This window comes from Oncorhynchus nerka, linkage group LG16 (assembly GCF_034236695.1).
Source record: "Oncorhynchus nerka isolate Pitt River linkage group LG16, Oner_Uvic_2.0, whole genome shotgun sequence".
NCBI lineage: Eukaryota > Metazoa > Chordata > Actinopteri > Salmoniformes > Salmonidae > Oncorhynchus > Oncorhynchus nerka.
This window is the reverse complement of record NC_088411.1, coordinates 3347838-3364934: the sequence shown is the minus strand read 5'-3', so window position 1 is coordinate 3364934 and position 17097 is coordinate 3347838. Positions and strand designations below refer to the sequence as shown.

General features: G+C 44.5%; 1 protein-coding gene across 6 annotated transcripts in view; it reads right to left on the bottom strand.

Moving 5' to 3' along the window:
* The window catches only part of LOC115143919 (retinoic acid receptor alpha-like), a 354975-nt gene that overhangs the window by 54994 nt on the left and 282884 nt on the right, over positions 1-17097 (bottom strand). For 2 of the 6 annotated variants that reach the window (XM_029684385.2, XM_029684388.2), the window contains exon 1: positions 6007-7034. The exons of the other annotated variants lie outside the window; for them this stretch is intronic. In XM_029684385.2, coding sequence (XP_029540245.1) covers positions 6007-6181 — 175 coding nt within the window. In that variant the 5' untranslated portion in view covers positions 6182-7034. Of the gene's footprint in view, positions 1-6006; positions 7035-17097 lie in introns of those variants that run through there. 6 annotated transcript variants of the gene reach the window in all.

The window sequence follows — 17097 nt, the reverse complement described above, 5'->3', positions numbered from 1 at the left end:
GACCATTTTTCCCACAGTTGTTATGCTCAGCATCTCCACATTGCAGTGTTACAAAACACCAGCTTTTTGGGGGTTTAGTGGAACTGACGTCTTTTTATGCAAAGTTATTTATGAACTCTTTCAAGTCCCTGGTGCATAATGCCAGGTGCAGCTTGTATGTCAGGGGCGGAAACAATATCCATAGCTCATTTGCAAAGCCAACACCACAATCGTTTGGCAATCGCAGCGTCCAAACAGACCAGCCACAGTTTCCATGCGCTGTAATAACAGCACAAACAATTACAGGGCAGTCTCGCTACGCTGTATGACGCTGTAAGTCCTCAGCCCTAGGAGAAACCGCACCGGTTTACACTTCACAAGCAAACTGGAACTCTTCCCCTTAAACTAATTCCCTCTTCACTCGCCCTGCCCAAAATTGCTCCGGCTATTACAGTCCTTAGCATTGGAAAACAAAAATACCATCTGTTTTTTTCTACCAAATTCCCCCCACTCCGAAAGGACTTCCGCACTTAAATACCACGAGTCCGATTAGGCAAGCAGTTAACAACCCCCCTCCAATACAGGCGATTAGAGCCAATAGGTCAGTATTTGGCAGCTCTGCCTTGATAAAAAAAAAAGAGAGTCAGTCAAAACTACATGGGCTGGTGTCCTCGCGCAAACCTAACAAACCATATGACAGCCTCAGAGATGGAGTCCAAGCCGGAGTTCTCTCGCAGTGACTGGAGCCCACCATGTGTCATCCTTACCCCACCACCAACCCCCCTCCCTGTGCAGTGTGTGACAGTCATGTGAAAAGGGCCATGCGCATTCCTTCATGCATGAGCCAGTAATTGCTGTAAGGATTCTGGCGGCAGCAGCCCTCTTGAAAGGAATGGAATCAAGTGCATTTAAATCTGCTTGAACCCGTCGATAAGACCTGGCATTGTTCTACAACACAATAACAGATTACTACTGCGGTTGTTGTTCCCTTTGATGAACGCGACTCACTGACATGGCTGGATAGTGATAACGCCGCTCACCTGGAGCATGTCAATATATAATACGGTGACTAGTGGCAGCTGATCATGTTTCTTAGAGGCAGTTTTAGACCGATTTCACTGAATGTACTCAAGAGTTGAGAGGACTTCTAAAGGGTCATCTGATGAATAATGGAGATAGGTGCACCAGACATTGGACTATCCTAGCCTTCTTTGGTTAAGATATATCCCCCCGCAAATAGAAACAAAATCTTGTACTACTATGGCTGTTTTTTTTAATTTTTTTTTACCCGTGATCCAATAAGCCTCCAAAGCCATGTGATGACACCAAAGGACATTATGTACACCCCCGCCGACTCCCTACCCTCCGACTCCCTCCAACCCCCCTCAGTTTCCCCCATTGGGCACTAAACTTTTTATCGCGTCCAGGCAGTAAGGCAGACCTCTCCCCACTACTCCTATGAGAACAACAATGTGTGCCAGAGCTTGGGATCAGAGGTCTTTTCCTGGTTTTCCCCTCAGCTAGCCTTTCGCATATTAGCTCACATGGTTCAAATCAATGCCACGACTAGAGCCGCTCACTGGACCAATACAATAATAGTGTACACGGTGGAGTCCACAGCTCAGTAAGGGCTTTTGCTGCCTGTGTTGTGTTGCCGAGGAGTTGTATTGCTTTAACCCTAGTAGAGATGTAACCTCCCAAACAAGACCAGCAGCATGTGAGGAGTTTCTGTCTGTGATTGGTGTTGTTGTCAATATGTTTCTCAATGTCTAATCCCCATCTCTGTCCAAACCTTATGACTTTTAGTAAACACAGAATCAGGTCAGGCAGGACGGATATTCATATGACAAACCCTGGGGCCTGGGTACATTTGTCAATACCCTGATGAGAAATACACATGTTCTCATTTACATAGTCCAGATTTACTGAGGATTTTTTCCGTTCTCAGGATATGAGAGGCTGTTTTGGTCACTCAGCAGTAATGAACAAGCAGACCACTTCTACCTTAAAGTCCCAGTGTGCTTTGTCACTAGTGGCACAGCAAGTTACCCCCAGTGGAGGTAGAGAATGGTACTTTGTTGCCACAATAAAATTATCTCCATTATTCCAGATATAATCTAGAGCCAATTCTGTGAGTGCAGCAGGGGGACCATTTTCCTCCACCTGTACACTGTTTATAGAATAAATAATAACTTCTGATGACATTTGGTCATTGAAGCGCTTTTTTTTATTGACTTATATGCTATATGTTCAGCAATATGCCACTATCCCCATTTGACATATGGGGATAGCCACAACTGTCAGTAAGAGTGTCCATGATTGAGTCTATGAATCTCTTCCTTCAAAGAATCAATCATGGACACTCTTACTGACGGTTGTGGCTGCTTTGTGTGATTTATTGTTGTCTCTACCTTCTTGCCCTTAGTGCTGTTGAGAGACTCTAGACCTGCTCTGACTTTTTTTGACGCCATTTCCGGTCACAACTTGCAGACTTGTTTACGTGTTGCTGTGCGTTTTGTTGCCAACCTTACTTTGCTACCTGACAACTTTACGGTTTTTACTTTTTAATTACCGTTTATATTTTTAGTTTTTTCCTCACTCAACTTTTTTTCATTCAACTTTTCACTTCGGGCGCTTTATCTGGACGTGGTTCGTCAGGACCTCCAACAGCCGAAGCTAAGTAGTAACATTAACATGATGCCTTCTAATTGCAGTCGCTGTACTCATAATATACAGGAGAACGATCGCCTTACGGCGAAGATAGCCGTGTTGCAAGCCCAGCTTCAGACGCAATCGTTAGGCAAGGGTAATTTCAGTGTAGGAAAGGATGAAACAGCGTCTGTGCCACCAGTAAGTACAGATAGTAACGTTAGTATAAATCCCCTCACACGGTCCCCGCAGCCGGACAATTTTCTCATGGTTTCTGGAGGGAACTGCTGTAGGAATGATCAACCGGTGTCGCTCATTCAGCCGACAGAAACTTTCAACCGGTTTCCCCCATTAAGGAGCGAGTCGGAGTCTGAGGCCGAGCCTTCTCTTGTCTCTACTCCTCCAGTTACGGGATCTGAGACGCCGAAGCTTCCCACCATTAGCTCTGACAAATTGAAAACCCTAGTCATTGATGACTCCATTACCCGCAGTATTAGACTTAAAACGAATCATCCAGCGATTATACACTGTTTACCAGGGGGCAGGGCTACCGACGTTAAGGCTAATCCGAAGATGGTGCTGGCTAAAGCTAAAACTGGCGAGTGTAGAGAGTATAGAGATATTGTTATCCACGTCGGCACCAACGATGTTAGGATGAAACAGTCAGAGGTCACCAAGTGCAACATAGCTTCAGCGTGTAAATCAGCTAGAAAGATGTGTCGGCATTGAGTAATTGTCTCTGGCCCCCTCCCAGTTAGGGGGAGTGATGAGCTCTACAGCAGTCTCACAACTCAATCGCTGGTTGAAAACTGTTTTCTGCCCCTCCCAAAAGATAGAATTTGTAGATAATTGGCCCTCTTTCTGGGACTCAACCACAAACAGGACCAAGCCTGGCCTGCTGAGGAGTGACGGACTCCATCCTAGCTGGAGGGGTGCTCTTATCTTATTTACCAACATAGACAGGTGCTCTAACTCCTCTAGCTGCACAATAAAATAGGGTGCAGGCCAGGTAGCAGGCTGTTAGCCAGCCTGCCAGCTTAGTGGAGTCTGTCACTAGCACAGTCAGTGTAGTCAGCTCAGCTATCCCCATTGAGACCGTGTCTGTGCCTCCACCTGGGTTGGGCAAAACTAAACATGGCGGTGTTCGCCTTAGCAATCTCGCTAGGATAAAGACCTCCTCCATTCCTGCCATTATTGAAAGAGATCGTGATACCTCATCTCAAAATAGGGCTACTTAATGTTAGATCCCTTACTTCAAAGGCAATTATAGTCAATGAACTAATCACTGATCACAATCTTGATGTGATTGGCCTGACTGAAACATGGCTTAAGCCTGATGAATTTACTGTGTTAAATGAGGCCTCTCCTCCTGGTGACACTAGTGACCATATCCCCCGTGCATCCCGCAAAGGCGGAGGTGTTGCTAACATTTATGAGAGCAAATTTCAATTTACAACAAAAAATGGCATTTTCGTCTTTTTTGTGGGCTATACTCGGCCTTGTCTCAGGATGGTAAATTGGTGGTTGAAGATATCCCTCTAGTGGTGTGGGGGCTGTGCTTTGGCAAAGTGGGTGGGGTTATATCCTTCCTGTTTGGCCCTGTCCGGGGGTATCATCGGATGGGGCCACAGTCTCCTGACCCCTCCTGTCTCAGCCTCCAGTATTTATGCTGCAGTAGTTTATGTGTCGGGGGGCTAGGGTCAGTTTGTTATATCTGAAGTACTTCTCCTGTCTTATCCAGTGTCCTGTGTGAATTTAAGTATGCTCTCTCTAATTCTCTCTTTCTTTCTCTCTCTCGGAGGACCTGAGCCCTAGGACCATGTCTCAGGACTACCTGGCATGATGACTCCTTGCTGTCCCCAGTCCACCTGGCCGTGCTGCTGCTCCAGTTTCAACTGTTCTGCCTGCGGCTATGGAATCCTCACCTGTTCACCGGACGTGCTACCTGTCCCAGACCTATTATTTCACCATGCTGGTAATTTATAAACATTTGAACATCTTGGCCATGTTCTGTTATAATCTCCACCCGGCACAGCCAGAAGAGGACTGGCTACCCCTCATAGCCTGGTTCCTCTCTAGGTTTCTTCCTAGGTTTTGGCCTTTCTAGAGAGTTTTTCCGAGCCAACATGCTTCAACGCCTGCATTGCTTGCTGTTTGGGGTTTTAGGCTGGGTTTCTGTACAGCACTTTGAGATATAAGCTGATATACGAAGGGCTATATAAATACATTTGATTTGTCTATGCCCAATAATGTTTGTACCCTGTTTTGTGCTGCTACCATGTTGTGTTGCTGCCATGCTGTTGTCGTCTTCGGTCTCTATGTCGTGTTGTCTCTTGTCGTGATGTGTGTTTTATCCAATATTTTTATTTGATTTATTATTTTCAATCCCAGCCTCCATCCCCGCAGGGGGGGCTTTTGTCTTTTAGTAGGCCCTCATTGTAAATAAGAATTTGTTCTTAACTGACTTGCCTAGTTAAATAAAAACAAATAGAGCAAATTCCAAAACAAAATAGTGTATTAATACACAAAAACAAATACATATCAATAATCATATAATGACTACAGATCTGCATAATTACCCATTACAGGTCTTCAAATTAATATTTATCCCCAATGGAAAAACATTTCAGAATTTTTAATGAGGTGTGTATCTAGAAGAGCTTATTGCAGTTCTATTTTTTTAAATTTGATTGAACCTTTATTTAACGAGGCAAGTCAGTTGAGAACATATTCTTATTGTCAATGACGGCCTAGGAACAGTGGGTTAACTACCTTGTTCAGTGGCAGAACAACAGATTTGTCAGATCAGCTCAGGGATTCGATCCAGCAACGTTACTGGCCCAACGCCCTAACCACTAGGCTACCTGCCGCTCAATAACGACAGCAGGAAAGTTTGATATGATTACCTTTGGTATGCCTAGATAAAACCTCGTGGTTATTAATCAAAATCCAATGGCTTGGATAACATTGCCTGCTTTATAGGCTACTGTAGGCTTTATTGCGATAGAGATACCTTTACATTATTGCAAAAAAAGCTGAACGTGGGTTTTTTAAGGCTGGAATCCAAACGTGGGTCAATTAAATGCAAGGTTATGGTGTAAGTAATACAGTAATTACCATTTAATAGGCTACATGAGATATAAACGAGTGATTGATTATTAACCTGATTAAAACGAATTTAATAGGCCTAATAGTATGCTATATGTGAAATAAAATGTCAGCCGTTACAAATGAAAGCGCAATAATTCACTACACTTCAGAGAACAAATCTCATGAATATTTAGCTCAGAAACACCGTGGCATAGTTGAGCGTAAAGGGCTTCGTGTGAACTTGAATGAGTGAAATGAAATGAACGAGGCAGTGAAAATGCCACCTACAGTGATTCGAGCCGTTCCAGTGTTGATTTCTGATAGACGTGCTGTAGTGATGAGGCGCTCCGGGCACAAGTCCTTTCTCTGGGATCAAACATCCTCTGCTCTGGTTGTAGTAATCCATCATTAAAAACGGGTTCGGGCTGGGATTCAGTCCCACGACGTCCACACTCTCATACATCGTACGTAGAGAGAAAGCGGGACGATTGTTGTCCGAGGAGAGCGAAAGAACGTCTGCTGCGCGCAACGAGTTGGGCACACGAAAATAGGAGCAGCAGACGTGTGGTTTTCAGTTTGCCACCAGTAGACTGTGCAAAAGGGTAAAAACTACAATACATTCAAAATAAAGGGAATACGTCCGTTCATAGACACGACACTTGAGGATTCGGGTCCACTAGTTGTTTAGAGTCAAACCGCTACAAAACTAAAATAATTGTATGGAATATCGACCCACACTCAATTTGAACACATCGTTCAAAAGAATGGCCAACGTCATGTCAAAAGTGAGGTTTGAAATGCGCCGAACGATTCGTTTAATTGAAAAGCCGACCGGAATAACTTCATCGGGTCAGTTCAATGGCCTTGCCTCAAATAGTAAACTAGATCGAAATCTAGATAATATACCCTACAAACTCCAATAATACCTGAAATCACGCCAAGGGGTCCAAGTCCATTTCAATAACACAGCACCCACATCAGAATAGGCAAAAGAGATCAGGTGCTGATCAATCAGAATGAAATTCCGTATTTAGTTCCAACTCGTCCTCTGGGATAAGTAAAATAGTCCACACAAATCATAAGCGCAAACGGGACAATCAGCCTGCTGTCTGTCCGCCGATCTACTTATTTTGTCTACCGTGCAACACCAATGCACGACTACTCGATTTGCTACATATCTTGCCCTTCTTGCATTTAAAATGTCCTGATTCGCAGAACACATTCGGTTCTTCTTGTTTTGTATTTCGAGAGGAGTCGAATTCGCTCCCACACAAATTGCGTGGCTATCATGTTCTGCAGAAAGTGACCAGGCACAGCAGCTGGCATGTGGCTCCACCTACACTGCCTTCTTCTGTAACCCTTCACAGACATCCCCAACCAGAGCGGGGCGTTGGTGAGAGAGGAACGAGGCCCGCAGGCGCCTCGGCCTGCCTCTCTCTATTACAGAAGTGCGTATTGAAAGATAATTAGGTTTAGTAAACTCTTTAAATGAACCTTATGTATTTTCAGCGAGCTCATTAACATAATTGATTATTCCATGAGCCTATAACTATTTTCCTAAAAGTTGTCTACCCTTCCTCGTCATTTGGGCTCGTCCTTCCAACTAATTTGACTCCTTCTCCGTGTTCTCATCGTTCACTACCCTCCGTTTTTTTCCCTCTCAGTCTGCTAACTCGCCTAACGCTATTCGGCTGAACTTTTCTTGAACTCAAGGAAACAGGCAGCCTCACCTCCAAATGACCCAGATGCTGACTCGGCTTTGCCTCTGCGCTTCTCACCTGACATCATTCAAGGTTTCCCACCTTGTACACCCGATATTACACAATCACACTCCCTAAAGTGCTGCTCAATGAACAAGCGTAGATTACTTCTGCTTTCTGCTCAGAGGCTAAGAGTCACAGTCAACCAGGCACTGTAACCAATAACGGGCACTTTTTACAACCACAATCAAATATATAAAGTTGTTTCTAATAGTTGAAGGAAGTTTTCGACATCAAAGTTGGTGTGGGTGCAACATTGTTGCCACTTCCTTAAAGGAATACACAACACTAGTTTGTATTCAATTGTTATAACCATGTTGAAACACTTTCCATTTCCATCCAAATAATAGATAATACAAACTTTATAACCATGATGATATATATATTATATAATATAACTATCATATAATAGGAAGAATTCAGAATAAGTTGGAAAAGCAAAAAATGCCCATCTTCTGTAACCTCTTCAGACATCTATCCAATATATTAGCCCATCACACGATACATTTCTGAAACACACCCATTTACATAGGTCGAGTCAAAACCATATTTTCAGTTCACATTTGCTAGACTGGGACAGCATGTTAGATAAACTGGGACACCAATATTATAATACTAATTGTACCCCAATGATAATCGACTTGAATGTTGTGTGATTGGAAAACACCTGAGGATTTCAGGAATGTACAGTATCATGTGTTGGTTGGGCTAGAATGTTGGACAGATGTCAAAATAGGTTACAGAAGATGGAAATGCAACACGTGTCCCATTTTGTCTGAATTCACTCAAATAACAGACCTAATAAAAGCACTACACGAAACAAGATATAGTTCTGCAAGAACCAGAGCCCTGACTAAAATGTACTGTACAAGGGGTCGCTAATGTAAACGGGACGCATTTCCTCCATTGGAAAAGCCTATAAGACTGTCCCACTTTTGCTACTCCAAGTTGTCCTACTTTAGCTACATATGGCTGGTAAAGCAGGACAAAAAGACAATTACAATATTGAAACATAATATTGCCTTTACTTTTATATTTTGATACACCAGGACACCAGTGCATTATTTATGCAGTTTTATAACCCTAACATCAAAACAGAAAAATAAACTGTGTCACTGATCTTACTGTGTGTTTCGCTTCTTGTTTGAAGCTTGCTCTGCCCCCCCCCCCCTCTATGATGTCACACCAATGAAGTGACATGATTTTGATCATGTGGTTTTTCTCTGCAAGGGTTTAGTAACAATAGTTTTGATTTTCTCGTCAAACAAAGAAATAAGTGCGCCAGGATTAAACTGTCCCAGGTTAGATGATGTCCCGCTCTTTCAGAATTCCCACTACATGTCGTTTCAGGCCTGATACCTGTGTATATCACAGTACAGGTTTTAGCCAGTTCCCCATCCAGGGCTCATGATTGGTAATAATGATGCGCGGGTTGACTCATAACCCGCAGTCCCCACGGAGTGGACGGGTTTAGGGTCACAAAATGTGTGGATGAAGGGTGGTTAGGGTGGCGGGTGGGTTAAATAAAAAGAAAACAATGCATAAAAACAAATCCATAAATGTATGATTCTTGTGCAATTCATATCTAAAAGGCAACATTGAGGTTTTTTATGCACTAACTTGTACGCGCTCCAAATGTAGATGGCCTAAATGGAATAGTAACTGAAAGTCTGGAAACTGACCAGGTCTATAATCTCTCACATAGCCTAATATAATATCAACTCCTGCAGAATTAAGCATTTCTTGCAGTAATAGGTTACACAAAATGTACATTTTGACTCTGGAACAGGAGTGGAGAAATAGGATCGATTTCTTTCAGCATCTTAAGAGAATGAATGACTGGTTAGGGACCATCTGTAAAGGTCCTATCGATATTAGCATCATAAAAGCTGATAGTATTTAAGCCACAAAATATGCATCCAAGCCAAAACTGAAATCTTATGAGAAACATGTTGGGTCGTTTTCACATCTTTCAATTCCCTTAAAACCAGTCAAACTGATGTCATTTGGAAATTTAGCATGGAAAATCTTTACATTTATTGTTTTGTTATTGCATTAACTCCCCGGACCATAAATGTCTTTGCTGTGAGAGAGAAACCGAGATTAAATAGAAATCTTTACAGATGAAGCTAAATTACTAGATTGAAACATTCATTATATTGATGTATGACATTTTATGGTGAGCAACAGTTGATTTAGTTTTCTAGGGCAATAAGTAATGACAGAAGAGAAGCTGCATGTAGGCCTATCTAATTACAGACTAGTTGAATAACAAATAGCCTACCAAAATGTTGGAAATTATAAGCAGAAACATAGTCCTACCTAACCAGGCTTTAAAAATAAATCCCGCACCCCCTGTCCAAAAATCTTTATGCCATCTGACTGTACAATTTTCTATATTTGCAGGTTAGGGTTGGGTGCGGGCCTCAGATTTTCACTTTATCACTTTCGGGCCGTTGCGGATGGGTTATTAGCAACTGTGGGCAGGTGAACAAACAGCTGACCCACGCATCACTAATTGGTACATCCCAGCATCTGGCCTACACCTGAACCCAATGACAGTATATATATATGAATGGACAATGCCATTGATCACGTGACACCACTCATGTCCATGTCAAATCAAATGTATTGTTCGCGTACACAATTTATCAGATGTGAAGCCAAGGAAGTCTTAAGATGGTGTCTCATGTGGGAGATTTATGTAGACATAACATGCTCAGTTTGAGCTACTCCAGGAAGTGCTGTTGCAGGTTAGCTCAGTGCTGACCCCTCTTATTCAGTATCACAAGTTGATGGCCGAACAGGGTACTGCAGGCTGCCATTATCAACTAAATTATCATTATAACTTCTTCTGTGTGCAATTTTTAAATAATCCGTTCAAGGACATACATCTTGTGTAATAGAAGCCATTTGTTAGTTTTTTTCCACAAAGATTGCCATCTTCCCATTCGCTATAATGGGGGATCCTGTTTTCTGCAAACAATGCCTGCAGTACCAGGGTCAGCCTTGAACTTCGTGGCTTCAATGAGAGGGGCAGTCGTTCTCCCCTGCCTGAACCACGGGGCCATGACTGGGCCTGACTGAGAAGGTGTTAGAGGGATTATTGCCATTATCCACAGAGGGGGGTGGCCTGCTCCTCTGACTGTGACCCTTATCTAATGCAGGGCCCAGACTGTTTACTTTGACTGATAATGAGCCCACAGAGAGCCAGCTCTGGGAAGATACCACCGAAGAAATTCCTTCACAGGATTGGCCTCAACGAGTAATGGTGTCAGAAAACACAAATATACTCTGCCTGTTTATTTCTCAGATTGGGCAGTGTTTAATTGACCTCTACATTGTGATGGCACAGCTAGAGTGGCAGATAATGGTTGACCTACAAAGACTTAAAATGGTCCAAACACATGCGCACAGTCGTGAAGAAGGTACGACAGCGTCTCTTCCCCCCCGGAAAGTTGAAAAGGTTTGGTATGGGCCCTCAGATCCTCTACAAGTTCTACAGCTGTCCCATTGAGAGCATTTTGACTGGCTGCATCACTGCTTGGTATAGCAACAGCACTGCCCCCAATCGCATAGCGCTACAGGGTGTGGTGTGGACATCCCAGTACATCACTGGGGCTGAGCTCCCCGCCATCCAAGATCTTCATATCAGGTAGTGTGAAAGGAAGACCCAGAAAATGGTTAGACTCCAGCCACCCAAGACTGTTCTCTCTGCTTCCGCACGGCAAGCAATACCGGTGCATCAAAGTCTGGCAACTGATAAATAGCTAACAAAATAGCTCCACGGACTGAGTTAACCTTGTATCCTCAACCTTTTTTTCTTCTCAATTGTTGTCTCTATGCACACTCACAGGGCCCCAAACACACTGCATCATCTGCTCACTCACACATAACATGCACATAAATTTATACGGACTCTACACACATACGCACCACTCATATACAAGCTGATGCTACTCTGTTTATCTTCTATCCTGATGCCTAGTCACCTTACCCCTATACATATCTACCTCCATGACTCCAGTATCCCTGCACAATGTCAATAGGGTATAGGAACTGAACATGTATAGTATGCTTACTTATTGTGTTCTTTATATGTCTTATTTCTCAGGTTTCTTTTTCTAGTATTACATTGTTATTGATTATTGCATTGTTGGGTTTTGAGTTAGCAAGAAAGGCATTTCACTGTGTTTGTGCATGTGACATTAAAACTTGGATTGTAGATCCTTTCTCGTCATGGAGAGGAACCAACCCTCTTCAGGCCTTCTGAGGACATGTCACATTGCCGGGACATGAAAAGAAGCAGAAGTCAATGCCAAATAGAGTTCCGTCAAAACATAACGAATCATTCTGAATCTATGCAGGCGCCAGGAGACTTAATGAGTGCCGTTTTTCAGGCTGAGTGAGTGAGTGATTGGAGAGAGCGAGCGAGCGAGAGTGAATGCACGCACGCATGACTAAGTCGCTTCGGATAAAAGCGTCTACTAAATGGCATATATTATTATATTGTGTTGCTTGTCAGCTATGTAGCAGATCGCTAATTGCTCTGATACATCCTCTGCTCCCATGGTGCATTGGGCTGTCCTACTCATTGTCTGACCCCATGATATCAAAAGAGGTGCTTATTCCCTTTCGGCATGGGGATATTACATCAGCGTTAGCTGGGAGAATGAGGGCGCTGGCACGCTGCCATGTGGTGCCCAGTCATATGTGCCCACGGCCCCTGGCTTTCAAGGACAGGTCTCTGGAACCAGTGGCTCGTTTGGACATTAGGAAGTGAGAGAGAGAGAGTCGGGATTGTCACACGCAACACCGAGCCAAAGGACGCAAGCTCGTCTAGTTAGAGGTTAAGTGAACGTGGTCAGTGGCTTCTGGCACAAGTTAGCGGGCGTGTGTGAAGGCAAAGCCTAGGAGGAGGAGGAGCCGGTGCCAGCTAGCCAGCCTACTCAAATATGCCGGAGACAGAGAGTGGCTTCAAAAGCTCCACACTCCTGACAACACAGAAAGCTACAGAGATTGGACCTGTGTGTGTGTGTATATATATATAAAACTCTATTGCATGGCTCAGGCTTCAAAGCGTGGTTACTTAAAGCCTCAACAGCCCACTGATGGAAAGGCCTTGATTAAAGCACCATTCAAGCATTATTGCCTGGCAGAAATGGCACTGTTATGTAAGTGCAACATAATAAAAGAATATGAGGGTAAACACAATGCCCTTGATTAAGGAGCGAATTTGGAGGAGAGATTGGATGGGGGATGGAGAGAAAGGGTTATTTGAGGGAATTCAGAGTGCTTTAAGACTGCGGCCTGAACCGTGAGGGTGTCAAACTCTTTTTACAGCCACTCTCTCCTTGCCCCATCAAGGGTGTTAAGAAGCAGTAAAATGCTGTCCCTCACCATTCACCCCCATAGGACAGGAGATAGCTAGCTGTTGGTCTACAGGTTAGAACAAACAATAGGTCATTGGGCTAACTGCTATAGTGCTGAGAGGGTCAAATGAAAAGGAGTTATTTGGCAAACCATCACAAAATCTTGGCTTACAGGCATAGAACCATGCAAGATAAGGAGAACGTTTCTTTTTTTTTTTGCTAACGTTGGCCACGATTCAGCAACATCTAATCAGCTGTCCCTTGATGCTTGTGTTCTCACACTTTTCAGATGTTGTATTACCCCACTTACTTCCTGTAACAATATGTTCTTTATCGGAGTGGACAGACAAACAAAACAACAACATACTTTCGTCAAAAAGTCAAGTGTTTTACGGCTAAGTTGGGTAAAAGAGTGGAGAAGTAGTGTTTTCTATCAGCTAGTCTGCTCGACAACCCTTAACAGGGAGTAGACCCGTCTGCTGACAAGATACCGACGGACATGTTAGAGTCAGTCCAGCCCTGCTCGTCTAATTTTGGATTTCCCATCATCTGCTAGTATCCAGATCCCCGTTCTCCACACATATCCTCCCCCACACTAGCTCTAGCACATTTGCCAACAGACGGTTAATACCAGCACCCAGACGAGGAGATCAGAGATAGCCAAGGAAAGACAGCTTTGCAAAGCTTTCCTTCTCTTTTATAATATCTTATGTGCAACCTAATAAGGCCGACCAGCAGGAGAGACCAAATAGAGAAAGAACTTAAGAGGAAATAGAGGCAAGGTCCAGTAGCTTTGCAACAAAAACCACAAAGGCACCGAGACACAGATAGTGCCTATTCGTCTCTATACTCTTCTGCTTTGCAGCAGTTCGTGTGTCCTGCATGTCTCTGCCATTATCCCACGACTGTGCAGCTCACTTCCACAGCTGGCATCGCTGCACAGCAAACTTCCTCATGTGTCTGCTAGTACTCCACTCCACAGTGAGCTGCATGTGTCTGCCTGGCCCAGGAGCCCAGGTGTTTTCACTATACCGGAGATGGCATGGGCTTAGCGACATTGCTGTTATCACCCTGCTCCCCGCTGCCAGCCATGTGTGTGTTTGTGTGCGTTTACACAGCTGGTTTTCCGCAGCCCGTGTGCTCGCCGCGGCTGGCCAAAAACAGCAGCTGCGCCCACTGACAGTGAGTTGATGGTGTAAAGGACACGGCTCTCCATGTGAGAACAAGCTGCGGTATCGAGAGACATGGCCCCACTTCCACCTCTTCCTATGGTTCCATCGGACCCAGGGCAGGAGCCTTTTATGGATCCAACATCAGAGAGTTGGCACTCAAATGTGTCTGTGGTGGGTGGGGGTTTCTGAAAGGCTATTATGTGGCTTTTGCAGGGATCTTTATGAAAGCCCCATGTCCACTTTAATGCCCCTCAAATAGCAGATTCCGGCATTTATGGCACAGGCCTATCTCCCCATAAAGGCTTTTATTGTTTGGCCCAGTCTATGGCGGCCGTAACCTGGTTTCTTGTTTTACGGGAACCTTCACTAGGACATAATTATCTAGGCAGCCATCAAGAAGAAAACCTATCATAGATGAGGCCATTGGGCATATGTGCGACAGTAAATAATTGCAAATAATCCCCCAAATCAAAAGGTCAACCTAGAAATATAGCCAATAGAATGGGTCATGAATTGGGTTTGAGACATTGTCTTATGTTTATACACACAAACGGACACCACTGTTTCTATCCAGCGCTTAGAGAGAGGAGGGCCAGTCTTAGCTACACTGGACTGGAGCCTTAGTGCTAATCGAGGAGAAGGATGATTAAATCATGACACAGGAAATAGCAGAGGCAGTCAGGGAGGGAGGGAGGAAGGAAGAGACGGACCAGGCTTGCTGGCTGGCAGAGAGCCATGCTCTACCAATGCCCTACTACCTCATTAGACTTTGATCAGTGAAGCAATTCCAGCTCTTTGTTCATTCCACCCATCCATCTATCTATTGTATTCACCCATCCCGGTCTGGCCTCTACTTCAGAGCATCAGTGAACCTAGAGAGAGAGAGCGAGAGCGAGAGACTGACAGAATGAGAAAACAGAGACAGAGCCCTCATCAAAACAGACTTAGCTGGCTTTGATTCTCTCCTCTTCTCTCTAGTCTAGTGTTTCATCTCTAGCTCTCCCCAACAGAGATCTCAGGCCTGCATCACCGGGGCAAACTACCTGCCCTCCAGGACACCTACAGCACCCGATGTCACAGGAAGATCATCAAGGACATCAACCACCCAAGCCACGGTCTGTTCACCCCGCTATCATCCAGAAGGAGAGGTCAGTACAGGTGAATCAAAGCTGGGACAGAGAGACTGAAAAACAGCATCTATCTCAAGGCAATCATCAGACTGTTAAATAGCCGGCTTCCACCCGGTTACACAGTTGATTTCTTCAAACCAAGCTGCTTACCTATTGCAGATTCAGTCTTCCCAGCCTGGTGCAGGTCTACAATTTTGTTTCTGGTGTCCTTTGACAGCTCTTTGGTCTTGGCCATAGTGGAGTTTGGAGTGTGACTGTTTGAGGTTGTGGACAGGTGTCTTTTATACTGATAACAACTTCAAACAGGTGCCATTAATACAGGTAACGAGTGGAGGACAGAGGAGCCTCTTAAGGAAGAAGTTACAGGTCTGTGAGAGCCAGAAATCATGCTTGTTTGTAGGTGACCAAATACTTATTTTCCACCATAATTTGCTAATTAATTCATAAAAAAATCCTACAATGTGATTTTCTGGATTTTTTTTCTCATTTTGTCTGTCATAGTTGAAGTGTACCTATGATGAAAATTACAGGCCTCTCATCTTTTTAAGTGGGAGAACTTGCACAATTGGTGGCTGACTAAATACTTTTTTGCCCCACTGTATATCATGTATTATATTCTACTGTATTTAACTCAATGCCATTCCAACATTGCTCAATCTAATATTTATACATTTCTTAATTCCATTCTTTTAGATGTGTGTATTGTTATGAATTGTTAGATACTACTGCACTGTTGGAGCTAGGAACCCAAGCATTTCGCTACACCCGCAATAACATCTGCTAAATATGCGTATGTGACCATTTGATTTGATTTTGATTTGCCTTGCTACCTGGCAGCTTCTGCCTCAGTCTCAGCTTAGGGCTTTAGGCCCTGTATAAATGCCTTTATTCTCTCTCTCAGAGCCTGGAGTCTGAAGTGAAGTGAAGAGCTGAAGAGGGAGGATTTCCTATCGAGAAGTGCTGACCGGCGGGGTTCACTTTAAGTGGATTTTCCCTTTCCCCTCGCCTAGGCCCATTATGACACCCTCGCCAGTGACCTACACTTGAGACGTGCCCAGGGAGGTGCCAGTAGGCGCTTTGTTGGGCATGGCTGATTGTTGAACAGCACAAAGCCGAAGTGTGAGCCGACGGATGGTGGGTGGGTGTCTGGATGGATGCGCAGTGCAGTTAGCGCACAGCCCTGGGCTGGGCTGTGCAGTGTGGGTATCATTAGAAATAATGGTATGTCCCGTTTGTGGTGGTACTGTACAGTGCTTCCCTTCCATCTACCTAGTCCAGGCCTGTTGTAGGCCTAACCTGGTGAGCCACCCCCAATTGTAAAAATGTGCAGAGCCATTTCAAATATAAAAATGGCACATCTAAAATCCCCTGCTTAGCCAGCAGGTTGTGAGGAACAAAAGCCTGCAGCATGACAAACCCCGCAGCATGACAAATGCTGCTACTGCTGTGGTGCTGGGGGGCGTCTAGGGGTGGTTGGGTTAGGGTTAAACCCATTGGAGGTGATGGGGTGTGGGGGGAGGTGGTAACGGAATGGATGACTCCATTGCCCCAAACCACATTAAAGAGAAGAGGCAACGATGGGGAGTGGTGGTGTAGGGAGGTCAGGCAGGGTGGGGTGGGGTTGGGGGTGGAATCATCAACATTTCAAAAGAATGGGGGCCAGAGAATTCAGATGATAGCGGTGGCTGGGCTCCTCCCACACCCCTTCCCCTGCTTCAGCAGAAGCCCTGTGGCTGATGATGATACTAGCCCGTCACTGTGTGTGTGTGTGTGTGTAGGGGACAATGAGAGAAGAATGTCTCTCCCTCCATCCCTCCTCCACTGGATGAGAGCTGGACATTTTATCAGTCAACGTCACTGGAGACAACCCTGACAGTGGAAGTGCACTATTAGGGGAGAAGACTTTCATCGAGGGGCGGCAGGGTAGCCTAGTGTTTAGAGCGTT